General features: G+C 43.2%; 1 protein-coding gene and 1 pseudogene across 5 annotated transcripts in view; one reads left to right on the top strand and one right to left on the bottom strand.

Annotated features, from left to right (window-relative positions):
• LOC106567682 (transcriptional regulator Erg-like) overlaps positions 1–27,116 on the top strand; it is a 104,913-nt gene extending 77,797 nt beyond the window's left edge. For 2 of the 5 annotated variants that reach the window (XM_014137249.3, XM_014137251.3), the window contains 10 exons: positions 2,977–3,194; positions 14,472–14,626; positions 19,849–20,052; positions 22,818–22,898; positions 23,358–23,432; positions 23,918–23,980; positions 24,267–24,323; positions 24,419–24,466; positions 24,756–24,818; positions 24,986–27,116. In XM_014137249.3, coding sequence (XP_013992724.1) covers positions 2,977–3,194; positions 14,472–14,626; positions 19,849–20,052; positions 22,818–22,898; positions 23,358–23,432; positions 23,918–23,980; positions 24,267–24,323; positions 24,419–24,466; positions 24,756–24,818; positions 24,986–25,506 — 1,485 coding nt within the window. In that variant the 3' untranslated portion in view covers positions 25,507–27,116. The remainder of the gene's footprint in view (positions 1–2,976; positions 3,195–14,471; positions 14,627–19,848; positions 20,053–22,817; positions 22,899–23,357; positions 23,433–23,917; positions 23,981–24,266; positions 24,324–24,418; positions 24,467–24,755; positions 24,819–24,985) is intronic. The other 3 variants (XM_014137253.3, XM_014137252.3, XM_014137254.3) reach the window with 3 other exon arrangements.
• On the bottom strand, positions 11,354–11,405 carry LOC123726253 (uncharacterized; annotated as a pseudogene).
• Positions 27,117–27,508: the final 392 nt, after the last annotated feature.

Raw genomic sequence — 27,508 nt, 5'->3', positions numbered from 1 at the left:
AATGTTATTACATACTTTTTTCTTTACATAGTTGAATGTGCTGACAACAAAATCACACAAAAATAATCAATGGAAATCCAATTTATCAACCCATGGAGGTCTGGACTTGGAGTCACACTCAAAATTAAAGTGGAAAACCACACTACAGGCTGATCCAACTTTGATGTAATGTCCTTAAAACAAGTCAAAATGAGGCTCAGTAGTGTGTGTGGCCTCCACTTGCCTGTATGACCTCCCTACAACGCCTGGGCATGCTCCTGATGAGGTGGCGGATGGTCTCCTGAGAGATCTCCTCCCAGACCTAGACTAAAGCATCCGCCAACTCCTGGACAGTCTGTGGTGCAACGTGGCGTTGGTGGATGGAGCGAGACATGATGTCCCAGATGTGCTCAATTGGATTCAGGTCTGGGGAACGGGTGGGCCAGTCCATAGCATCAATGCCTTCCTCTTGCAGGAACTGCTGACACACTCCAGCCACATGAGGTCTAGCATTGCCTTGCATTAGGAGGGACCCAGGGCCAACCGCACCAGCATATGGTCTCACAAGGGGTCTGAGGATCTCATCTCAGTACCTAATGGCAGTCAGGCTACCTCTGGCGAGCACAAGGAGGGCTGTGCGGCCCCCCAAAGAAATGCCACCCCACACCATGACTGACCCACCGCCAAACCGGTGGTCATGCTGCAGGATGTTGCAGGCAGCAGAACGTTCTCCACGGCGTCTCCAGACTCTGTCACGTCTGTCACGTGCTCAGTGTGAACCTGCTTTCATCTGTGAAGAGCACAGGGTGCCAGTGGCGAATTTGCCAATCTTGGTGTTCTCTGGCAAATGCCAAACGTCCTGCACGGTGTTGGGCTGTAAGCACAACCCCCACCTGTGGACGTCAGACCCTCATACCACCCTCATGGAGTCTGTTTCTGACCGTTTGTGCAGACACATGCACATTTGTGGCCTGCTGGAGGTCATTTTGCAGGGCTCTGGCAGTGCCCCTCCTGCTCCTCCTTGCACAAAGGCGGAGGTAGCGGTCCTGCTGCTGGGTTGTTGCCCTCCTACGACCTCCTCCACGTCTCCTGATGTACTGGCCTGTCTCCTGGTAGCGCCTCCATGCTCTGGACACTACGCTGACAGACACAGCAAACCTTCTTGCCACAGCTCGCATTGATGTGCCATCCTGGATGAGCTGCACTACCTGAGCCACTTGTGTGGGTTGTAGACTCTGTCTCATGCTACCACTAGAGTGAAAGCACTGCCAGCATTCAAAAGTGACCACAACATCAGCCAGGAAGCATAGGAACTGAGAAGTGGTCTGTGGTCCCCACCTGCAGAACCACTCCTTTATTGGGGGTGTCTTTCTAATTGCCTATAATTTCCACCTGTTGTCTATTCCATTTGCACAACAGCATGTGAAATGTATTGTCAATCAGTGTTGCTTCCTAAGTGGACAGTTTGATTTCACAGAAGTATGATTGACTTGGAGGTACATTGTGTTGTTTAAGTGTTCCCTTTATTTTTTGGAGCAGTGTATAAACAGTAGACAAATCAACATTTATGATTTTCAAATTAAGAGTCCCTCAGATAGAACATGCATTTAGTCTTTGAATGTGGAAAAAAATACTAAAGATTTACTGTGCACTGTAAACATAGTTGTTATATTTTAGGCAGGCATTTTCCAATGGTTTGTGTTTTGGGCTGTATGTGATTCAATCTTTCTTGGAGCAAGATGCGTCCATTGTGATTTCAGGGAGGATACCCAGTGATGAGATATTAGTAGGACTGTGGTCTCCTAACATCACAACAAACTCCTGACGCTTTCACTGTCTCTGTCAGTATGTAAGAACATGGAGCGGTATACTAAAACTCCTCTGCAGTTGTACCAGTCAAAGTGTATGAGATGAATACAGAATATCCTTTCTATGTCCTGATCCAACCCAATAGCCTAAAAAATACCTGGGCACAAAACCTGATTCTCTCTCAATCTGTGTCAGTGCATTACCACACTATCCTGCTTTGCCTTGAGTTATTTTCACAGCTAAATCGGGTGAGAGTCTTTGGAGATTCGGAACATTTTATGATAGCCTGAAAAGTTTAATTCAATTCATACTGAATTCAATGCCATTGGTGCAGACTACTTAATGTGAAGTCAGAAGTGTAAACCCCCTAAAGCAGTCATTGGGCGACAGACTGAAAGTGGCCAGCAGGGGCACCAAAAAAAGAAAGAACAGGAAGTTACCTTGGAAGAAGCCATACTCTTAAGGAGGCCTATCCACATCTGGTTGGCTGTGGGTGAATGTTACCTCAGCTTTGTGATGCCAAGATGTAGCTATTGTCCTGTGAGGAAGACGAAAGGTTGGACATAATGCCTCTGAAATGTTAGTGATTACTAGGGTTAGCATGTGGAGGCTAAGTTAAGAGGGTCAGATTGGTTAATATTGGTTATTATTGGTGGTCTTTGCCCATGTTCGCGATCATTTGTGGATATTATTAATGTATAATGAGAACTTTATGTATTATAAGGACTGGTAGACACCCTGCTGGTTTAATCATAACGTATACTTCTGTGCTGTGCTCGAATTCAACCCAGGTAGATGTGAGTGAAACTAGAACACTTTTACTGGCCATGGTAATCTCTCCCTAATTAGGGGGCCTAGTTTTCAGGTGCACTTTCCAGGGGTCATTCTGTCTGCCATTTTACCAACAAAACAATGAGCGCACAAGGAGGTATTCATCAGACTGCAATGTACTATTATATCCACCACATTATGTGTGTAGAGCTTAATGTTTAAATCACAGACTGGTCACACATTACCTGTAATGTTTGCAAAGCCTCTAGGATCCCAAATCAATCAATTGTACTTGGTTAATGCCAATATCCACACTTAATGAATCTGAACCAGTTGATTGTAAACTAAGTTAATGAAGCTTTGATTGTAATGGAGATCTAAGAGGGATGTGTCTGTGTTTTTTCTTTCTGCGTACAGGAAGCATTGTCAGTGGTGAGTGAGGACCAGTCGCTGTTTGAGTGTGCCTACGGAACTCCCCACCACGCCAAGGCGGAGATGACGGCAGCGTCGGCCAGCGAGTACGGCCAGACGGCCAAGATGAGCCCCAGGGTGCACCAGCAGGACTGGCTGTCCCAGCCACCCGCCCGCGTCACCATCAAGATGGAGTGCAACAGTGGACAGGTCAATGGCAAAAGGTACAGCAGTCCACCATTAACTTTACTTCTACATTGACTTTCATGTTGGTTTAATGCGAAACTAATAGTTTCTTTGGATAGATATTTCAAATTGTATTAAAATTGAATTTGTTTGAAACCTAACTACTTACTTATGAGTCTGTTTGGTCAAGTCATTGAAGAAAGTGTTTTTACAGTAAAATATCAGGAGTGCTGAGCAACTGCAGAAATATCTGCTCAGTGAGCCAATACAAAAGGACCTGCTTTACATGACAGATCCATTAGCCGTTACTGTTTTGGCATAGCACAGAGAATTTTCGGCCAACCTTAACTTGGCGATACTGTCTTCGTTCTTGATTCGGCCAAACAAAATGTCCGTGTCCAGTTGCAGGTGGTTCGTTTGAATTAAATAAATGCTCCGTTATTAAAATAAATGAATACAATTTACCATGAAGTAATCCAACAATGTATACACTACCATCTTGTCTATTTCAAATCTTCTCTCATTGATTGAGACAGGTGGGTCCGCCCCAAAGTCATGTCATTATGACACTCACCTGTCTCGATCAATGAGAGATTTTAAATAGACAAGATGGCGGTAAACACATTGTTGGATTACTTCATGGAGCAAGAAATGTATTCATTTTATGAATGGAGCTGTACAAAAGGCCGGCCAACTCAATCCGATTGGCCTGCAACCCTGTCAATCACCCTTCACACCTCTGTTCATCCAACCAATCAGGGTGCTTGGACGCACTTCAGGGCTCTGCCCCGCACATCTCAAGTTAGAGTCAGCCTCAGTCAGTAAACAGTCAGCTCCCCCAGTGCTACACACCAAACCTCCTGCCCTAGCTCCTGGCCCTGTGTCTTCCATCTCGCTAGGCTCAGAGTTATCTGCTTCTCTAGGTGTGTAGAGCTAGCGTCCCACCTCGACAACAGCCAGTGAAATTGCAGGGCGCCAAATTCAAACAACAGAAATATCATAATTAAAATTCCTCAAACATACAAGTATTATACACCATTTTAAAGATAAACTTCTTGTTAATCCAACCACAGTGTCCAATTTCAAAAAGGCTTTACGGCGAAAGCACACCATGCGATTATGTTAGGACAGCGCCTAGCCACAAAAAACCATATAGACATTTTCCAGCCAAGGAGAGGGCTCACAAAAGTCAGAAATAGCGATTAAATTAATCACTAACCTTTGATGATCTTCATCTGGTGGCACTCCCAGGACTCCATGTTACACAATAAATGTTTGTTTTGTTCAATAAAGTCCCTCTTTATGTCCAAAAACCTCAGTTTAAATTGCCGCGTTATGTTCAGTAATGTATTGTCTCAAATAACATCCGGTGAAATTGCAGAGAGCCAAATCAAATTACAGAAATACTCATCATAAACATTGATGAAAGATACAAGTGTTATACATAGGTTTAAAGATAAACTTCTTGTTAATCCAGCCGCTGTGTCAGATTTCAAAAAGGCTTTACGGCGAAAGCAAACCATACTATTATCTGAGGATAGCACCCCATCAAACAAACAATCATATTTCATCCAGCCAGGCGTGAAACAAAACTCAGAAATAACGATATAATTAATGCCTTACCTTTGAAGATCTTCTTTAGTTGGCACTCCAATATGTCCCATAAACATCACAAATGGTCCTTTTGTTCGATTAATTCCATCGTTATATCTCCAAAATGTCAATTTATTTGGCGCGTTTGATCCAGAAAAACACCGGTTCCAACTCGCCCAACATGACTACAAAATATCTCATAAGTTACCTGTAATCTTTGTCCAAACATTTCAAACAACTTTCCTAATACAACTTTAGGTATTTTTTTACGTAAATAATCAATAAAATTTAAGACGGGATAGACTGCGTTCAATACCGGACGAAAACAAAGTGGAGAGTGCTTTCAGGTTACACACCTCTAACAAACAGTACACTTCACTCGACCCTCGTTCTGAACAGCAATACTTCTTCATTACACAAAGGAAAACCATCAACCAATTTCTAAAGACTGTTGATATCCAGTGGAAGCAATAGGAACTGCAAGCAAGTGCCTTAGAAATCTAGATCTCCATAAAAAACCCATTGAAAAGAGAGTGACCTCAAAAAATGTTTTCCTGGTTGGTTTGTCCTCTGGGTTTCGCCTGCCAAATAAGTTCTGTTATACTCACAGACATCATTCAAACAGTTTTAGTAACTTCAGAGTGTTTTCTATCCAAATCTACTAATACTATGCGTATCCTAGCTTCTGGACCCGAGTAGCAGGCAGTTTACTTTGGGCACGCTTTTCATCCGGATGTGAAAATACCGCCCCCTAGCCTAGAGAGGATAAGGCACATGAAAGTTCACATGTTCGAGAAGGCATTTCTGCCAAAAAACGCATTTCAAACGGCTCTCCTGTGAAGTTGTGACTTGTGACATATGCCTAGTTTCCTGAATCGGGTCACATATCCGTGTATTGCATGCTATATTACAGCAGTCATTTGTTGGTATAATATCATGCATTATGTTTATACATCTCCTTGACTTGCATGTAGACTTTGTATATTATTACAATGGTGTAGGCCTACATTATTGTGTATTGCTCTGCATGGATCCTAATGATAGTTTACTCCGCCTTTTGCAGAACCACATCTATTTAAAACCCTTCAATGGAAGCAGCTGTGTCAGCATATGTGTGTGTGTGTGTGTGTGTGGTAGTGACAATTAAGACAGTAATGGGCCTCAACATGGTGTTCTAACCGGACAACACTGTAGTGAGCAGAACCTAAGCAATCAGCTTAAGTTAATAGCAGGACGACCGCTCAGACGAGCTCCAGCTAGCTGTTTTTTTCATGGTACTAGGTCTCACCGGAAACAGTTTTTTTCAGGAGCATTTTCTCAATTCAAAACGAACCACCTGCAACTGGACATGGACATTTTAGAAGACACATGTTTGGCCAAATCAAGAATGAAGATAGTATCCAATTTAATGTTGGTCAAAAATTCTCTGTGCTACACCAAACAGTACCTATCCTGTAACTGCTAATGGAGCATCACATTAGCCTGTTACAATCTGCTAACTAAGATCCCACTTACGTGCAAATTCTATATCATTTAGAATGAAGGATGGCCTGCCTAAGGTTCTACCCTAACATATACTTATCTGTCTGGACAGTGTAATCCAACTGAGCTACATGATACCGTAGGACATGTCTGGCCCATATCCTGTGTGCTCTGGAGAGTGCTAGCATTACAAGGGGTGTAGTAACAAAGAACCACCTCGTCCTAAGGGTCACAGTGCTACACCCTGGGGTCCACTGTGCACTGTGCTGCAGCCGCACTGCCTGTGGCCTTGATTTCCTGTCTATTGTCTGCATTTCTATGAATGTTCTTTAAACAGGCGGGTCGCTGCGGCCTGAAATCGAAACTCGCAGTGTAAATATTTAGAATTACGGGGGCAGAAAATGTAATGCGGTGGTATAGAGTCAGTTAAAGGGACGTCTGTTGTTTAAACCCAAAGCCGCCCATCAATAGTAAAGAGTCTTGCTTGGCCTACACAGTGACAGCCAGCAGCCGAACTACTTGCCAAACAGACGAGGAACTTGAATGACGTTTTCAGAGGAGGGAAGGAAGCAGAGGGAAAAAAACAACAGGCAGAGCCGCCTGAGTCCCAATCCAAGACAGAGTTGCTGCTGTTTGAATCCCAAACTCAAAACAGCTGTACCCCTCCAAAAAAAGGGCCGACAGTAATATTTATAACGTCTCACACGCGCAAGAACCCCCCCCCCTCCATCCATCCATCCATCCAGCCCTCCCATCCCTACACAGCCATCCCCAATCCTTGGAGCAGGCATCTCCACAGACACCCCGGCAGAGTGCCTTATTTATCTGGCGGTGAGACACGGGAAAGATTGTTCCAATTAATGACGAGTCAGGGATCAGAGGAAGATTTACAGCAGAGATCAACACTTAGACAGCACTGCTTCTCCTGCACACACCACCATCCTCCCCTGTATTCACTAGGTTACTAGAAGGAGGCCTACTGCACTGCCAAATAAAGATACAGCATGTGTGTGTTTGGAGGGAGGAACACTGCAGGTGTTTGCACGCCGGGAGCTGTGTGTGTGTGTGCTCGCATGCGTGCGTGGTGCATGTGTGTGCACACCCGTATGTCTGTGTGAAGGCGTGCGTGTGTGTGCGTGCATCTGGGGACCCAAAGCTCAACCCGGAGTGTTCCAAAGCATCCCAGGAGTTTGGTCCAGTTTCTAGAGTGGATCATTTTAAAGATCCCGTTACATGCAATGGCAATGGGGTTCTTCAGCCTGAGTTATGGCTTCAAAATGGGAGGTGTAAGGGTACAGCTGGGTGACAGATAGCCTCAGCGATGGAAATTATTGCGGGGAATGTTGATGTGGGGGCTAGCGGGGATCCTGAGACAACCCTCATTATCTGGATTTAATGGGTGTGTGGACCACCACTCCCATGCCCCCCTCCATTGCTCCCCCTCTCCAGTACCCTCAGTGAGCAGCAGCAGGGTTTATGGGAAGTGAAGTGGGCCCAGGAGCCCAACCTCTTGGCAGATGAATTAGCCGACCCAAACTTGTAGAAGAATGAACAATGTTAGATTCAAGACAGGGCCGATGGGACGCCTGCACTCTTCTACACTAGGTTTGCCTTGGATTGTTTGTTCTTTGTCTTTGTCTGTCTCTCTCACACACTATCTAGCTCACCCTGTTTCTTTCTCCCTCTCATTATTATATCTCTATCCCTGTCTCTCTCTCTCTCTCTCTATATAGTGATAGAGTGGGTTGAATGTGTTTTAGCATGTGTCTGGGCCCTGTGGACAGTAGTTTAAAGTTGCCTCTGATGGTGACTCATATTGGGTGGGAGGCAATAGAGAAAGTGCGCTGCCTACATTAAAAAATACTATAGTATACTATGGTATAAATACTGTAATATTCACAGTAGTGTTTATGCGGACTAAAATCTAAAAAACACTACAGTGAATACTGTAGTTTTTACTGTAGTATACTGTAGTATTTACAGTTAACTATAGTATAAATACTGTAGTAAAATAAAATGGTAGTCAAATCAAATAAAACTTTATTTGTCACATGCGCCGAATACAACAAGTGTAGACCTTAACGTGAAATGCTTACTTACAAGCCCTTAACCAGTAGTGCAGTTCAAGAAGAGTTAAGGAAATATTTACCAAATAAAGTAAAGTAAAAAATTATAAAAACGTAACACAATAACATAACAGTAACGAGGCTATATACAGGGGGTACCGGTACCGAGTCAGTGTGTGGGGGTACAGGTTAGAGGTCATTGGTACTTGTAGGTAGGAGTGAAGTGACTATGCATAGATAATAAACAGCGAGTAGCAGCAGTGTAGAAAACAAATGGAGGGGGGGGGGGTCAATGTAATAGTCCGGTGGAGTTGATTCATTGTTCAGCAGGCTTATGGCTTTTGGTCCTAGACTTGGCGCTCCGGTACAGCTTGCCGTGAGGTAGCAGAGAAAACAGTCTATGACTTGGGTGACTGGAGTCTGTGACAATTTTATGGGCTTTCCTCTGACACCGCCTATTATATAGGTCCTAGATTGCAGGAAGCTTGTCCCCAGCCCTGTACAGCCCTGTTGATGTTAATGGGGGCCTGTTCGGCCCGCCTTTTCCTGTAGTCCACGATCAGCTTCTTTGTCTTGCTCACGTTGAGGGAGAGGTTGTTGTCCTAGCACCACATTGCCAGTTCTCTGACCTCTTCCCTATAGGGTGTCTCATCGTTGTTGGTGATCAGGCCCACCACTGTTGTGTCGTCAGCAAACTTAATGATGGTGTTGGAGTCGTGTTTGTCCATGCAGTCGTGGGTGAACAGGGAGTGCAGGAGGGGACTAAGTACACACCCCTGAGGGGCCCCCGTGTTGAGGATCAGCGTGGCATATGTGTTGCTGCCTACTCTTACCACCTGGGGGCGGCCCGTCAGGAAGTCCAGGATTGCAGAGGGAGGTGTTTAGTCCCAGGGTCCTTAGCTTAGTGATGAGCTTCGTAGGCACTATGGTGTTGAACGCTGAGCTGTAGTCAATGAACAGCATGTTCCTTTTCTCGAGGTGGGAAAGGGCAGTGTGGAGTGCGATTGTGATTGCGTCATCTTTGGATCTGTTGGGGCGGTTTGCGAATTGGAGTGGGTCTAGGGTATCCGGGAGGATGCTGTTGATGTGAGCCATGGCTAGCCTTTCAAAGCACTTAATGACTACCGACATGAGTGCTACGGACGGTAATCATTTAGGCAGGTTACCTTGGCTTCCTTGGGCACAGGGACTATGGTGGTCTGCTTGAAATATGCAGGTATTACAGACTCAGTCAGGGAGAGGTTGAAAATGTCAGTGAAGACACTTGCCAGTTGGTCCGCACCTATTTTGAGTGCACGTCCTGGTCATCCATCTGGCCCCGCGGCTTTGTGAATGTTGACCTGTTTAAAGGTCTTGCTCACATCGGCTACCGAGAGCATTATCACACAGTCATCCAGAACAGCTGGTGCTCTTGTGCATGCTTCAGTGTTGCTTGCCTCGAAGCGAGCATAAAAGGCATTTAGCTCTTCTGGTAGGCTCGCGTCACTGGGCAGCTCGCGTCTGGGTTTCCCTTTGTAGTCCGTAATAGTTTTCAAGCCCTGCCACATTCCACGAGCAACAGAGCCGGTGTAGTAAGGTTCAATCTTAATCCTGTATTGACGCTTTGCTTGTTTGATGGTTCGTCTGAGGGTATAGCGGGATATCTTGTCAGCGTCCGGATTAGTGTCCCACTCCTTGAAAGCTGCAGCTCGAGCCTTTAGCTCGATGTGGATGTTGCGTGTAATCCATGGCTTCTGGTTGGGATATGTAGGTACGGTCGCTGTGGGGACGACGTCATCGATGCACTTATTGATGAAGCTGATGACTGAGGTGGTATACTCCTCAATGCCATTGGATGAATCCCGGGGACATATTCCAGTCTGTGCTAGCAAAACAGTCCTGTAGCGTAGCATCCGTGTCATCTGACCACTTCCGTATTGAACGAGTCACTGGTACTTCCTGCTTTAGTTTTTGCTCATAAGCAGGGATCAGGAGGATAGAATTATGGTCAGATTTGTCAAATGGAGGGCGGGGGAGAGCTTTGTATACATCTCTGTGTGTGGAGTAAAGGTGGTCTAGAGTTGTTTTCCCCTCTGGTTGCACATGTGACATGCTGGTAAAGATTTGGTAAAACTGATTTAAATGTGCCTGCATTACAGTCCCCGGCCACTAGGAGCGCCACTTCTGGGTGAGCATTTTCTTATTTGCTTATGGCCTTATAGAGTTGGTTGAGTGAGGTCTTAGTGCCAGCATCGGTCTGTGGTGATAATTAGACGGCTATGAATAATATAGATGAGAACTCTCTTGGTAGATAGTGTGGTCTACAGTTTATCATAAGGAACTCTACCTCAGGCAAGCAATACCTGATATTGACAAAAAGACACACACCCCCACCCTTCGTCTTACCAGACGTAGCTTCTCTGTTCTGCCGGGGGCATTGAAAATCCCTCCAGCTCTATATTATCCGTGTCGTCGTACAGCCACGACTCGGTGAAACATAAGGTATTACAGTTCTTAATGTCCCGTTGGTAGGATAGTCATAATCGTAGGTCATCAATTTTATCTTCCAATGATTGCATGTTAGCAAGTAGAATTGATGGCAATGGGAGTTTACTCGCTTGCGTACGGATTCTCAAAAGGCAGCCCGATCAGTGTCCTGTTTTCCTCCATCTTTTCTTCACGCAAATGACGGGGATCTGGGCCTTTTCCAGGGAGAGCAGTATATCTTTCTCGTCAGAATCGTTAAAGGAAAAACCTTCTTCCAGTTCGTGGTGAGTAATCCCAGTTCTGATGTCCAGAAGTTATTTTCGGTCATAGGAGACAGTAGCAGCAACATTATGTACAAAATAAGTAAAAAAATAAGTTACAAACAAAGCAAAAAAACTAAGAAAATAGCACAATTGGTTACCGACATGTAAAATGACAGCCATCCTCTTCGGCGTCATTTTAATACAATAGTAATTAATGTAGTGTTTTTTTCAGTTTGTATTATACTGTAGTATTTAATGGTGGGTTTTTGAGAACATTACTGTAGTATTTACTATAGTCCTTTTTTAAATGATCTTTCACATAGCATTGGAGGCTTCTCCTTGAGGAAACCTACTGGAGAAATATTAAAAGAGCACATTTTCCATAACCTGTAGGTAGGTAGGTAGGTAGGTAGGTAGGTAGGTAGGACTGGGGTCTGACCGGATAGTTCAGAACACAATATGTGGTCTAAACTTGGCATGTAAGTTTCTTACTTATGGGTGGCAAAAATTGGGATATGGGGAGGGGAATAGGCAGGGTGTTTTTGCGGACTGTAGTGTTTTTGCAGACATTACTGTAGTATTTACGTCATAGTTTTTTTGCGGATAATACTGTAGTATTTACTATAGTATTCTACAGTATACTACAACATTCTGTAGTAAGAACTACACCTGATCGAGGAATACTACATTGTTTAGTATAGTATTCTACAGTATACTACAGAATTTAGTACCCCAGGACATCAACACAGGCAGACCAAAAACAGACACATTTTTCTGACAATGATGATGTTTTGCTCAGGATGTGATTTGGTTGGTGTGAATCCATTTCCATACTGGCCTCCCTTGGGGGTGTTTTGCTGCGCCAGGACAACCCACAGTTGACCTCAGCTCAACACTGATTGCAATTGTTTTTATAAAGTGAGGCCAAATACTTGCTGGCATCAATCAATCAAATGCTACAGCGGCATCTTTTGTTCCAGACTGCATCAGATAATTGGGCTACACGTACTGAGACAGAAGGGTGTTGTTTCCCTCACTCAGATGATTTGCAAATTGAAGTAAAATGATGAAAACACAGACGAAACACAGACAGTTTTATTTTTTTATTGGTCAAATATTTGGTGACGCCTGGCTTCCCATGGCATTCATGAATACATGCCACTGCAGATAGGCCTACTTTCACAATTAATTAGGGAAGGCTGCAGCAGTATGATCTTCTGGCCAAACTGTTAAACTCAATCAAGTGTAAATTGATCACAGAAAGACAATTTGGTTGTCTACCTCTCCAGTTGAAAAAAATGCTGCATTGACTGATATGAAATATGATTAGAAATCTTGAAGTATGGGCTATGAGCGTTACAGTTTGGGAATGCATGTGAACTATGATTTGTGTGCAAATGTTCTATAAAACTAATTGTTTTAGGCTTGTTTGATCGTGAAAACATGGTTGCGATAGAATATATTTTTTGTGCGTACCTTTTATAGTAATTTGGGCCATCTGAATTCTCCCCAACTTCATTTTCGTATTGGAAGTTTTATTTTGGCCTAGTTTAATATCAGGCGTTCTTTTGCAACAGCTTGAAAATTCACTCCTAATACTCCCCAATATGATATTATCACATTTTTTAGTTAAACTCAAACTAGTAGAATGTTTTTCAATCAGGCGAATTTCGAGAGACTTTTTAGTCCCAAGTCACACCTTGGACATCTCTCACCTCTTGTTCAACTCATAGATCCAGATATCACATCCTTATGGCTTAATGATGGATTCCCTAACGATGAGAGTTCCATATTCCGGGAAGGCAATCACTCAGGTTGTGCTATTTGTCTGATGGTGACCATTTTCTTCCACCTGAAATATTCGTAGTGAAGCATTCACCTAATTTTTTTATATGTTGACCCTCTGAACCCCATTGACTCTAGAGTCTGCAGCCTAGTTGCTAACGTTTATGTACACATGTAAGAGAGACCCCCTTTGTCAGGCCGCATTTCTGCCAAGTAAAAAAAACAGAAGGTATTTAAGACGGTCTATGTTGCAGCAGCAATGTGGTAATTTCAGTTGAAAGTCTCATGTTAAAATTCCAATCTGGAAACTGGATCAAAAGAAATGGACATGTTGTCAATGGACAGTCTTTGGGACTACCAGCACTACAGGCAGTTAATCCTGAGAATAAATATAAAACCTCTCTCGATGAAGGTGCTGTAGAATAGTTACTGTAAAATGTAGGACTAACATTAATCGTTAGCATTCACGCTATTGAAATAAGACTGGATTAAAAAATCCCTCTGACACCAGATCTGACAATAAATCACTTTTGTGTTTTTCTTAACTTTGAAACAGCTATTACCAAATCACATGCATCTGGCCTGTACCCGTGGCAGGACAGCCTCTCCATCAAGGCTGGGTCGGTAGAGGCCAACAGTTGGTTGACACATGACTTTGATTCCAATAAATGGTCGCAAAATGGTTAATATCTTGGCCAAGGGAGGTTGATATGAATTATATGACATTCCATGGGTAATCTGTCCCATCTGTTGACCGCGCCCTGGGGGAATCAGCAGCTATAATAAGGGGAGAAGAGTAATTTAGAATGGGGTCATTTATGGGGTCCAGGGCCTCTGGCACTACTCCCTCCCCTCTACGTTATTTTAGTGGAGATCCCTCTCTTTTTATGTGGCTTCAGGAGAGCTGCCGGGCATAGGTTGCAGCCATAGCTGGTATAGATGAAAAATCTGAGACTGCTTTGTTTCGCAGTCTGTGGTGGGAGGAGAGTTGAAATCACAATTACACTGTCTCCTCTGTTTGGGCATTGAGGCACATTCTAGCGTTGTTATGGGGAGATTTTGGGGTAAACATGAATGCATGTGATAAATACATGAACAACAGATAATAATCATCAACAAACAGTTTACTAATGGTTAACAAACAGTTGATAAACAGATGTTCCAATGTAGTGTTATCAGTTAGGACCTAGGTCTCAGAGAATGCTGCCGTGAGTATGATGAACGGACGGCGAGTCTGATCATCTGAGACTGCTACAAAATCAGCAATCAAAACTCTTTGGTTTTGGTAGCCTGAGAACGCTAACCAACGGAACTCCTGGCTAATACACATGGATGTTCACAATATTGTATTGTACTGTCCTAGATGTTTGTTATTTGTGTAACTTTGTCCTCAGGCTAGAATGTCTGGTGAGACTATGATTTGTGCCTAGTGGGTCTACTGCGTAGCCTGATATGTCTGTGTTTTTTGTTGTAACCTTAGTCTTTTTGAACCACTCCAAACAAGAAGTTCCTTCACTGGAAAAATAAAGTTATTCTAATTCTATTTCTTGATGAGCATTGCAAGGGTGGTTGATTTCACCCCTCTGGGATTGACTCTGCCCATATATGGGTGACTGCCTCTTTTTGACTGACCCCATCACTCTGTGTTCTGTCCTGACAGGAACTCTCCTGATGACTGCAGTGTGGGGAAGAACAGAAAATTGTCCAGCGGAGGTGAGGGCGCTGCCCCCGTCACATACAGTAGCTACCTGGAGGACAAGCTCATCGCTCCCCCCAACATGACCACCAATGAGCGACGCGTCATTGTTCCCGCAGGTAACAGAACAGCTCAACACCCCAAATTACACCACAGTGATCTGAACACCAGAACACTTTTCTATAGATAGCTGAAACTCTTAGTTGGATCTGCTCAATTACATTGGGTCGACTCGCCTGTCTTCAATTGAGATGATAATCAATATGCACATGTAAACATAGCTTAAGAGGACGCGCTTTGGAATGAGAAGCAGGACGTTGCCATCTCTGGTTAAAGAAGCCTTCAATTCCAGTCCCAGTCAGTCAGGTCCAGTATGTGGTCCCTCACTGCCTTTGATAAGGGGACCTCATGTCTCTCACGTACAGTGCATTCATCTGTCACAAGGAGAGACTTCCTATGATCTGCAGCACAGAAGCCCCAGCATTTTGCTGCCGAGTGTGCTGTTCATTGTCTAGACCGTTTCCTATGGTTCTGGTCCAAAGGGGTGGAGTAAGGATCAGGGTGAAGGAGGGGGCTGTGAGTCCCTGCCAAACTGGAGTACGGTATTATTATCAGTTCCCCATTCACACACCTAGAATACAATAACTGAATCCTGACTGGAACACACATAAGGCTGTAAAGCAGCCAAAATAAAGCCAAAACCTTTGAAATTAGATGACAGTAGATATTTTCCAGAATGAAATTGACATACTAAGGGTTTTCTTTGATTTAAAGTCAGCGATCGACAATACATAGTCACTTGATGTATACATTTTTTTTTATTTCTGGCCTATGTGCATCAGGGTTTTGAGGACTCCACTTTTGTGAATTACATGAAGCGCAAACCAAAGATCACACTAGATCATTCTCCATCCGGTAAACCAAAGATCACACTAGATCATTCTCCATCCGGTAAACCAAAGATCACACTAGATCATTCTCCATCCGGTAAACCAAAGATCACACTAGATCATTCTCCATCCGGTAAACCAAAGATCACACTAGATCATTCTCCATCCGGTAAACCAAAGATCACACTAGATCATGCTCCATGTTAGCCTTTGTCACAGAAATGTTTCCAATGGAAAAACACCATAGAGTAACTTATTTAGAGTAATTTCCCCACAGAAAAACCTGTCCATTGAGGGCACGCAGCACTGTATTCTCTATCTGGGGGTTGTGCATCACAGTTTTTCTGGCGTAGCGCAACTTCCTCTTCAACTGAAGCTGACAAGGACAATGACACGGCATGTTAAGAACATCCTGTTTTTGCTGTTTAGTTAGAGGAGGACAATAGGCACACACTGCTTCATGGAATATAATGGGAGGTCATCATTCAACTGGCTTTTCTGCTCTACGTATAGGAAACACATTCCTGATATTTTGGTATAGGGACTTAGGGGAGATCGGGGAGATCATTTCAACTTCAAATACATACAGAGCTGTTCCTATATGATGCACATTGCATCCCTTAGGGCATTTTAAGAAGCCTCAACCCCCGCCCCCCGTCCCCGACCCACAATCTCTGCCATATAGGAAAATATTGTGTTGTGAGAAGGTCACTCTGGTTACTTTTTATAAAGGCATTATACTCCAAAACTAAAGGGTGTTGACGCCATCTGAAATATAATTTCCCCTTTTAAAACATTATAACCTGTAGCCCAACTGATGCTTGCCTGGCTACCCACACTCCTTGCTCCAGCCAAACGCCCACGTACGTTTGTTTCTTCTCCGCAATGAGTCTGTATCTGAGTACTTCCCCGGCGATTTCGAGAAAGCACACACATTCTAAACGTTCTGATTGGTCCCAGAAACTGATACGTTGTGCCAGAGTCAGAACACACTTGGGTAAAGCGGTTATTTGAAAGTTTGCCATTGGATTTGATACTTGTTTTGTACTACACCCCTCATTTTGACCTCACCACAAACAACTTCAACGATGGCAGTCTCAGACTGAAGTATGTCGCAAAAGATAAAGCAGCGGAAGAATTCAGTTTGAGTTGTCAGGCAAAACTGATGCAACATATCGGCTTTAAATAATAGGCTAAAGCATGGGGTTGCCCATCTGCATATACCTAATTGAAAACCCCCCAAAGACTCAATGCATCAAATGCTACAAATCAGTCAGTGCTGTTTAAGATCAGGAAGGACAATTTTTATTATTCTCATGACCATGGCCTTATTTCTATTAAAGCCTATTGGATGGGTGTCATTCATGTCCCATTCACCCAGTTCAATGCAACATCGATAGGTTTAGGCTACTACATGATACTCATATTTTCCCTATACCCATCATGAGGTTGCTACAACCTAGCCTATGAATTAAAGTTTACAATGTAGGTGCACAGGTCAGTACCAATGAAAAGGTTGGACACACCTACTCATTCAAGGGTTTTTCTTTATTTTGACTAAACTCAGCAAAAAAAGAAACGTCCCTTTTTCAGGACCCTGTCTTTCAAAGATAATTCGTAAAAATCCAAATAACTTCACAGATCTTCATTGTAAAGGGTTTAAACACTGTTTTCCATGCTTGTTCAATGAACCATAAACAATTAATGAACATGCACCTGTGGAACGGTCGTTAATATTTGAGATTCTTCACTGATGGACTTCAATGCACAACACATCAGACATGACTAGGTGAAAAAACCTTTCCAAACCGTATCATAACCGCTACACACAGCCTACATCGTTATCACCATAAAGTAATGTCATAGTGCCACTAAAGTAATGTCATAGTCAACATAGCTAATAGAACTAACGCCTTAGTCTGGCTTCCCGAGTGGTGTAGTGGTCTAAGGCACTGCCTCGCAGTGCTTGAGGCGTCACTACAGACCCGGGTTCGATCCCAAGCTGTATCACAACCGGCTGTAACCGGGTGTCCCATAGGGCGGCGCACAATTGGCCCAGTGTCGTCCGGGTTAGGGAAGGGTTTGGTTGGGGTGGCTTTACTTGGCTCATCGTGCTCTAGTGAATCCTTGTGACGGGCCGGGTGCCAGCTGGCTGACTTCGGTCTTCAGTTGAACAGTGTTTCCTCCAACGCATTAGGGCAGCTGGCTTCTGAGTTAAGTGGGCGGGTGTTAAGGAGCGCGGTTTGGACTTATGACTCGAACTTCTCCGGTCCCGAGCCTGTTGGGGAGTTGCAGCTATGAGACAAGATCATAATTGAAATTGGGAGAAAAAGGGGGCAAAAAAATATAATAATGAAGAACTAACGTGTTAGTAAACCTGCTACAATCATGCATTAACGTTACAGTGTGCAGTTCAATAAGCAGATTAGCAGTTACACCGGCGGGCCTTGGTGGCAATAAATGTGTCAACCCAAAAGCTTACCTTGACTTGGAAGAGTTCCAGTGTTGTGTTGGATAGTCATAGCTAACATAGCATTCCTCTGTTTGAGCCGAGTGTTTGTGTAGGCTAAACTAGCTAGCTAGCTTCATTTACTAGCTAAGTAGCTAAGTGAAAGTCTCTCTCTCTCTCTGTCTCTCTCTCTTGGTTCTCCTTCATTTTTGAATATATTTATTTGTTCAAAACTGTTTAACTATTGCCTTTTTCTCTCTTTGAGTCAACTGCTCACCACATTTTATGCACTGCAGTGCTAGCTAGCTGTAGCTTATGCATTCAGTACTAGATTCATTCTCTGACCCTTTGACTGGGTGGACAACATGTCAGTTCATGCTACAAGAGCTCTGATAGGTTGGAGGACATCCTCCGGAAGTTCTCATAATTACTGTGTAAGTCTATGGAAGGGGGTGAGAACCAAGAGCCTCCTAGGTTTTGTATTGAAGTCAATGTACCCAGAAGAGGACGGAAGCTAACTGTCCTCCGGCTACACCATGGTGCCCTACAGAGTGCTGTTGAGGCTACTATAGACCTTCATTGCAAAACAGTGTGTTTTAATCTATTATTTGGTTACATGAATACATTTAGTATAGTTTTATTTAAAAGGATAACTTTTTTAATGTTTTACTATAAAAATGTAATGAAATTCACTGAAGAGGATGGTCCTCCGCTTCCTCCTCTGAGGGGCCTCCACTGCAACAAATATACTGTACGTTGTAACATGTCACCCCAGGGTTTTTTTCTGGAACAAAATGGGGCTTTGGTGGTGGGCGTGGTTGGGGCGTGGTAATGGACATGGCCAATGGCGTGGTCTCCAACCAAACATTTTAGAGACCCTCCTCCTGGCTGCAGAGACAACGTTTAACTTTTAGTTACATTTCCTGCATTTCTACTATATTTTGTCATGGGGCTGAGAGAAAAAAATGCTGTTTTATAGCAAATGTTCAAAAATTCTACACATTTTGCATTGGCTTATGCCATGTTCTTATGCTATCTGAGTGACTCAAACATTATAACAAAATCAATGGAGGCCCCATGCCATGACATTTTTTGAATGTTAGATTATCCCTGACTGTCTAGTTAATATGTTGGTGATTTTCTGTTCTCAAAGATGATGTTATTAAAAAATATATAGGTTCATTATTTTCTCTACATACTTTATATCTGATGTTAGTCGTTTAGGTTTACACTGAAAACATTTTACCATAAAAAAAAGGATTAGTGGCCCGCTGTTGCTAAATGAATAAAGGGGAAACACTGCGAGTGCCAGACAGCCAGCCTCCCCTTTCGACCCACTGATCCTTGCCTCGTGGCGCTGTAGAGATGGATGCTCACGGAGTTACCGTTGCCTCTTGCTCCTTGCTCTCTGAGCCAGTGTAAGTTATCCCGTTTACTCCATAGGCCTCTGTTAAAAAATAGTGCACTATGGAGGGAATAGGGTACCATTTGGGACACTGGGCCGGTGCTGCTAAATATGGCTGGAAAGGAGGGTCAGACGACAGTGTGGTTTGTTTCTGTATGTGTCAGCTGTTTTTGGATCCTGTTATGTGCGTGCCAAAAGAAGGTGTGCCAAACTGGTGGGTTCCTGTGAGTGAGTGGGATGTTTGGTACCCGTTGTATGATCTCTGGGAAAGAGAGCGTCAACGTTCTAAACACAGTTCTCAGCAGTCATTTCATTGGACAATTTTAATTGAAAAATGTTAAATTAATTTAGAAAATGTTGGTTAATAAAACCAATTTCATTGCAAATGTACACTCAAACCTATCATATAAAGAATGGGAGTAAGTATGAACTGTAAGAAAATAAGTAAGAATTAAGGTAAGAGTTTGCTGTGAGCTCCATTCTCCTTTCTCTGTGAGTGGGATACATTTTTCCACTGCTCTAGTTCCCTGCTCCAGCTCTCCTGCATGGTGATAACACAAATCCCCCCCCTCCTATGTTGTGTCCATGGCCTGGCAGATCCCACGCTGTGGTCCACGGAGCATGTGCGCCAGTGGCTGGAATGGGCAGTAAAGGAGTATGGCCTGCTGGACGTGGATATGGCTCTCTTCCACAACGTGGACGGCAAAGACCTGTGCAAGATGTGCAAGGAGGACTTCCAGAGGCTCACGCTCAGCTACAACGCAGACATCCTGCTCTCCCATCTGCACTACCTCAGAGAGAGTGAGTCTAGTATCTTCATTCTCCTCTTCATCATCATCATCCCTCTCTCCTCCCTCTACATGCTCCCGCCTTCTGCCCCCCTTCCCTAGCTGGCCAACACAATGCAATGGCAGGCAGTAAAGAAAGAGGCTACAAAGGGGTACTATTGAAGGGCTGCTGTGGTCTGGTGGTCCATCTTTTTATACCTCTATACCGGGGTAAGGTTAGAGAACTTGTCCTGGTGGGTTATAAGTTAAGCAGGCTTAATGGCCTTTAAATATTGGTCTTACGGCCTGCACACACTATGGCTCTCTAGGATCCGACTTACCTAGATTAAGGAGAAAGTGGAGTATGAGATGCACTTATTGAAGTTCTCATAGCTTGCCAAAGTTAGGGCAGATCATGTAGCCTTCCTGTAGCGGGCCTCAGTAGTCCTGTCTCTGTATGGTCTGCATCCAACTGACGTTCTCCAGAGGGCCTCAGCTACTTTGCTTGACTGCAGATTAGAATGAAACCTGGTGAAGGATTCCCTGCTGTTGCTGCTTCTGCTGCTTTGGCTGAATGACTCACTGCTCCAAGACCTGCTTTCCTGTCCACTGACACCTCACCTCCTCTCTACAACACATGCATTGGTGCATGCCGTCCACATGCGTCTTCACATGCATACACACACACATTCTAGTTTTAAGTTGTTAACAGTAGATGTTACAGTGGTAGCTGTGTAGTAGTAGTAGGAGTAATGGTGGCAGTAGTGTAACAATAATAAAATAATTAATAATATGTTTTTAAAGAGGAATAGGTACACTACATCAATAAAGTCATCATTGGCAACCATCTTAAGAAGCATATCTGTTTATAGTCATTGGAGAAGGTTTGTCAGACTCTTGAGATTATGTTTATCTTTGACACTCTCTCTCTCTGCTCTCTCTGAGTCCAAGTTCCATTTGATTGTTCAGAGAACTTTCCAATGAACCATTACTCTTCTCATAGTGACTGCTTGTGCGTTTGTTTGTTTGATATCAGTGTCGGTTTCGGTAGGCTTCACCCACAGATGTGCAGAGGTGGTGAGTGATGGGAGAAAGAGGAGAACCAAACAGATAGAGCCAGCCAGACAGAGAAATGAGAAAGCCAGATAGCTTGAGGAGTTCAGTTTAGTGATGTGTACCACCACCTTCTGAACAGGGGTGTTGTTAATTTTTGTGTGTCATCATTATGTGCCAAAAACTGTCACCATTCAGACTAAATGTAGGTACAGTATAACACTGGGTGATTCCATGCCAGAAAGAGGGAGGAAGGATGTTTGACATGCCTTTTACATTTGTATAATGAAAGTGGCCGATTTAGGCCCTTTTTAGACCGCTGTATACATGCCTCCTGTAAGACCCTATGATCCATGAACCGTACGATACAGACAACATATTTTTGCCATTGTACTGTGTGCTCTCAAATATGAAGTATGTCTAGATTCTGAAATTTACACATTCATATATTCAACATAAAATATATTCATATGAAGACCAATTTTATACATTGACGTTATAGGTCATTAACCAATCACAGCCCTCCTTTAGGATTGCACATTCAGCAAATCACCAGCAGAGGGAGTTCCCTTTGAATCCATTTTCCCATTCACTGTGTTGGTGGCGCTCATAAAATGTTCAAAACTAGGAGAGATCCCACTCTGGAAATTTGATGTAATTTTAGAGTATATTGTTGCAAACATTGTTTTAAAATGAACAAAATCAGAAAGGGCACTTTTATTAATATGTTGAATGTTGAATAAATTAATGTTAACATTTTTCTTTTAGTATCTTGAAATACTCCATATGTTAGAGCATGCTATAAGGAGTATAATGACACCAAGATGTTGTCTGTATCATGTACTGTTCACAGATCATAGGGTCTTACAGGAGGCAAGGGCCTAAACAGGCCACTTTCATCCTTCCTCCTGATGGTGTTTCTATGTAGAAATTTCCAGAACCATATGAAATACACAAAATATCGCCCACATTGCATTATTCCACAATCCTGTGCTTGAAGCGCTCTTGATATGCATGAGTCTCAGGAAAATCTTTTGAAAGGCCTTTTCTTATACATTACTTTTAGTGTAATCACCAGTTCCCACACCCTCATTGAAATACTGTGGGCAGTTTGAAATTGATAAGATAAGAGAGAATTGCCAATAGGCATACTTAGCGTCACTCCAAAGACTTTTTTTGCTGGCCCTATATTAAAAATAGTTGCTGGATTTAGCTTTGAGGTCTGCTTGACTGGAAAATACACTAGTGGGGGGGGAGAAGAAGGCCCTCATAAGCTTTCCTTTCATCCCCCTCTCCTCCTTTTGTTTTTGGCAATGGCTGCTGCTTCTCTTTCCCCCTCATGTGTACACACGCTCGCCGAATTTACTCTGGAGGAGGGAAAACCGATGGATTCTCACGGACGAATGTGGGCACGAGTGATTAACTGTTTATTTGGATTGGCCCTCCCTACCATTGTCTTACAAGCTCTCTCTCTCTCTCTCTCTCTCTCTCTCTCTCTCTCTCTCTCTCTCTCTCCCCCCATTTCCTCACCAATCTATCTCCCTGTATCGCTCCTTGCCTGTTGAATGTTGCCTCTATGGCAGTTCAGAGAGCAGCCCCTACCTTAGTGCATCGCTAATGGTTTGTGTTATGGCTGCCCCCTCCCCCCTCCCCCCCAACGCATCACTCCTTGCACATCATAGGTTGTTTTGAGCTGTTCTATTTTTTTGGTTCATCTCTTTTTCAAAAGAATGTTTTATTTCTCAGCTCCACTTCCTCACTTGACTTCCGATGATGTTGACAAAGCCTTACAAAACTCCCCGCGGTTAATGCATGCTCGCAACTCAGGTAAGGAGTCCCCTGCCCCCCTTCTCTACCTCTGGCTTTGCTCCCGCCACCACAGTATCCTCACACTCACACAGTGCCCACCTATGTATATACAGTGTACTCTTTATATACATTCACACTGCTTTTTTGTATTCATATGATTATCAGATTATGCATCAAGTTATCAAATTGTATCTTTTGTTGTTATTATTTGTCTTTGTGTTTTTGTTATGTGGTGCAGAAGTTATTGTATGCTGCTGCAGTTATGCATTGTGGCTGTAGAGCGCAGAGGAAAGCATGTGCTAAAGTCTAATGTTGATGCATACTGCTGTAATTGTCCCTGTGCTGCACGAAATCCCTCCCCACATGGATATTCGTCAAAGCAATTAAATTGGAACATTTGTGTCATGAGAAGTTGTCATTACGGGTATGTAATCATTTACATAATTTATTAATGATCATCTCTTTCACTCTCTGCAGGAGGTGCGAGTTTTATTTTCCCCAACACTCCTGTTTATCCCACTGACAACTCCCCCAGATTCTCCAGTAGGCCAGGTGGGTGATTCATCACTCCTATAAGTTTATGTAGATGAGGCATAAGAGCATACTGTAAGCACATCCAATTACACTTGTAGAGGAGCAAGGTACAGGGGTAAAGGAGAAACAAGGAACCACATACCTTGGAGACAAAGTACTACATTTTCCAAATTGCCCAATGCCCATGTACAAATACACAAAACAAAGATGTATTTAGAAGTTTGTGGAAAAAATGTTTTAGAGGTTTAATTTATTTATTTCAACTCAAGCATCCCTTGCCCTTAAAATAATACTCCAGACTGCAGTAGTTGTGTCTCTGTGTTTGGGCCGCTTGTATTATGGGAAGTTTCTGGCAATCCACAACTCTTGCCTCAGACTGATGAGGTGAACCACAGAAATGCACTCACCTATCAGCATGTTTTTGTTTTTATCATAGCGCCCTCTGGGGTTAAGGTTCATAGCTGCAGGCAGCAGGTTCATTTGTCATTTATGATATTTTACAGACCTGGCTTATGAAGCAGCCAGAAGATCTGGCTGGGCTCCTCAAGCTGTGTCTTCCACCAAAGGTAAGGAGTCACAATGTACTGCACATCGGTCCTTTGTCAAAACATGGCACTCCCTTTGCTTTTCATCTATTGGGAATTGTGTAAAAGTATATTACAATGAATTTAAAAGATTAGGCCTACACCTTTACAAGCCTGTAGACTAAACATAAACAAAACAGGTCAGGCACAATCAGAAAACAGGAATTTGGATACCTCAAGATAAGAAGCTATTTCTCCACTGTATACACTTGGACCTTTGCACTCAGGGAAACCCCCTGTTAATATTTTGGGAACTTTATCCCTCAAGGTTCCCAGCCCTCCCCAACCATTGTCACCAAAACAGAGGAGCAGAGGCCTCAGCTAGGTAAAATATAAGCTTGAACAGTACTCTGAAATAGATGTTGACTGAGCTGAAAAAATATATTTATCCTACTAATGTGAATGTTTTTCACTTCTTAGATCCTTACCAGATCCTGGGGCCCACAAGCAGCAGGCTGGCAAACCCCGGTGAGTTTTAGGGTGGGTGGAAGTGATTATCACTTCATTAGACAAGATTAAGGATTTTAGATATTCATATTACAACAAAGGCACCATTTATATAAATAGTTGTTTGTTAGTGACTCTTGCTATGAGTAGTTATTCTGGTGTTGACTGTAACACATCTTTTTGTAGTTGTTATGGTGATGACCACCTGTCTATCTCCAGACTGTATTATACATTTTTTATGTGTTGATTCCATGTCTCTGTCCAGACTGTATTATAATTGTTACGATATTGATTCCATGTCTCTGTCCAGACTGTGGCCGGGACTCAAACAAACCACAATCTGCTGACATCGCACTACTCTTGAGCTTTAAAGGTAATTTACGTTTGAGCTGACATCCGTAGCATTTACCCTGAATGCGATCGTGAACTTCAAGGAAATTGCCTTTGAAAGTGAAGTGCAGTGTGATGTCGGCACAGTGCGGTTTGAATCCCAGCCAGTATTAGTAATTGTGACTGTGCTGACACCCTTTCTGCCTGCAGGCTCGGGACAGATCCAGCTGTGGCAGTTCCTGCTGGAGCTCCTGTCAGACAGCGCCAACTCTGGCTGCATCACTTGGGAGGGCACTAATGGTGAGTTCAAGATGACCGACCCTGATGAGGTGGCGAGGCGCTGGGGTGAGAGGAAGAGCAAGCCCAACATGAACTACGACAAGCTGAGCCGCGCCCTGCGCTACTACTACGACAAGAACATCATGACCAAGGTGCACGGCAAGCGCTACGCCTACAAGTTTGACTTCCACGGCATCGCCCAGGCCCTGCAGCCCCACCCTCCAGAGTCCTCCATGTACAAATACCCCTCCGACTTATCCTACATGAGCACCTATCATACACACCAGCAGAAGGTCAACTTTGTCACGCCTCACCCCCAAGCGCTACCTGTCACCTCCTCCAGCTTCTTTGCTGCCCCCAACCCCTACTGGAATTCCCCCACCGGCGGTATCTACCCCAACACCCGGCACCCAGCCACTCACATGCCCTCCCACCTGGGGACTTACTATTAGACCTGCCAGGGGGAGGTCGTCTCACAACTCTAAAACTGGGGGAGGAAACGGGAATAAACCGGCAAACACAAAGGGCAGTTTAGGAATCAAATGAAAACGGGCAGGATCAATAATAAAGGAATAATGTAGAGGTAGGGTGTATGAGGTAGAGGTAGGGTTTCATGCCCTAGAATTACTGGTGTAATTCTAGGGCATGAGCAGGTGAAGGAACTCAAGGTTTTTTAAAGGTTTGAGAGGAGGGCTACAGACATGTCGCTATAAGACGATATAGGAGGGCACACTGTAAAAAGGGCAATAGAGGATGTTGCTATGACCAAGGGCATTGTGCGACGTGTAGTTTCTGAGAACAGTGAAAGACAAGTCTTTGAGTAGACATAAAAGGGAGTTATCAGTGGACTATTTAACATGATCATGTCCTTTTTATGAAGGGCGATAAATATACCCCAAAAATACCATATCTGCATGAACAGTTGCTTATTATATATTATTTTTTTAAACTATTAAACTACTTTATTTAAAGAAGTAAACATATCAAAGACCGTACAGATTAGGCAAGGTAAGTGAGATGTAAGGGAGGTGAGGGGTGTGGTGTTGCAAATGAGTGTGTACTTTAGAGTACACAGAGGAAGTAGGGAGGAGTACTAAACTTGGCTGTAGTAAACTGTGAAATGAGCACCAGCAGGAAACACCTTGGGTAGACTTGTGCTAGATGGTCATGTCATATGACCATGGATGGACTCACAGACTGTTTGTGACCAAGGGTGGGGAAACATCAGAGAGGATGGCGGATCATCAAAAGACAATGAAATATGTGAAAAATGAAGTATTATTCCTTTGGATATTAACAGCCTTATGTCTTATCAGTATTATTATACTATATGGTAGTGCATATGGCATTATTGAACGTAAAGGAACTTTTTTTTTTACTTGATTGTTATTCTTGAAAACAATTCATCAGTGTTTTGGAAATTGAGAAAAACTGGAAATAAGATTCGTAAAATGTTATGTGTGATTTCAAATCTTTTTAGAAGGAAGGAGTGGTTTTCTTGACCAGTGCCTTACCACAGAAACTCCCAGTTCAGCTGAAGAGATTTTACGAAGTGCCAATTTTGTATTATTGTTTTTCTGAGTCACGAACGCTGTGCGTTTGTTAGATTGAAGTATACAAGTCAATGTTATATTTCTTTTTATATGATAAATATATAACTTATGCATTTATACACTACGAGTTGATCTCAGCCAGCCAAAGACACAGACAACGTTTTTATAATAGATATAGTGACAAAAAAGTAATTGAAATGGACCAAAGCGGGCAGTAAACAAAAACATTTATAAAAATGTCGCCTTTGAACTTCAATCTCTGTAAACAGTTTACAACAAACTATATATACTAATCTAAAACGGATTGTGTTGGCCAGGCAAGGCATTTCAGACCTGTTCAGTATTATTTTATGGGTTTCAGGCTTGGGTAGAACACCTATAAGCTGGCAGCCTTGTAAACTGAGAAACAGGACTGAGATACTGAGATTGTTGACTAAAGGGATGATAAAAATCATATACTTTGATAGATTTTCTACAGTGTAATTTCTAATAAAGTATTTTCAACCAAAGTGCAGTCCTCTCTTGTCTTGGAAGGTCAAAGATTGTATGTTATTGTGCTCTGTCTGCATACAGTAAAGAGAAGTTGCTCCCATTGTTTTGACCCAAAACATTCAGTGTGTGCCAACAACCAAACGACAGACCTCGGGTTCGATTCAATCTGTGTATCGCTGAAGCGTTGCAGATTGCACAATAGAAATGTAAAGGTAATTTCCGATTGAGCCGACAAATGCAGCGTTTGCCATGAATGCAGTCTCCATTACCTTTAAATTTCAATCACGCTGTAACTTCGAACTTTTGCGATACGGATTGAGTAGAGCCCTTAATTAGGTCAAACCTAAGAGATGAGGAGAAGAGCAGTGTGGGATGGGGGTAATGGGAAAGGGAATAAAAACATCCCTTC

Source organism: Salmo salar, chromosome 13 (assembly GCF_965601325.2).
Source record: "Salmo salar chromosome 13, fSalSal1, whole genome shotgun sequence".
Lineage (NCBI taxonomy): Eukaryota > Metazoa > Chordata > Actinopteri > Salmoniformes > Salmonidae > Salmo > Salmo salar.
This window is presented reverse-complemented; position numbering and strand designations above follow the sequence as displayed.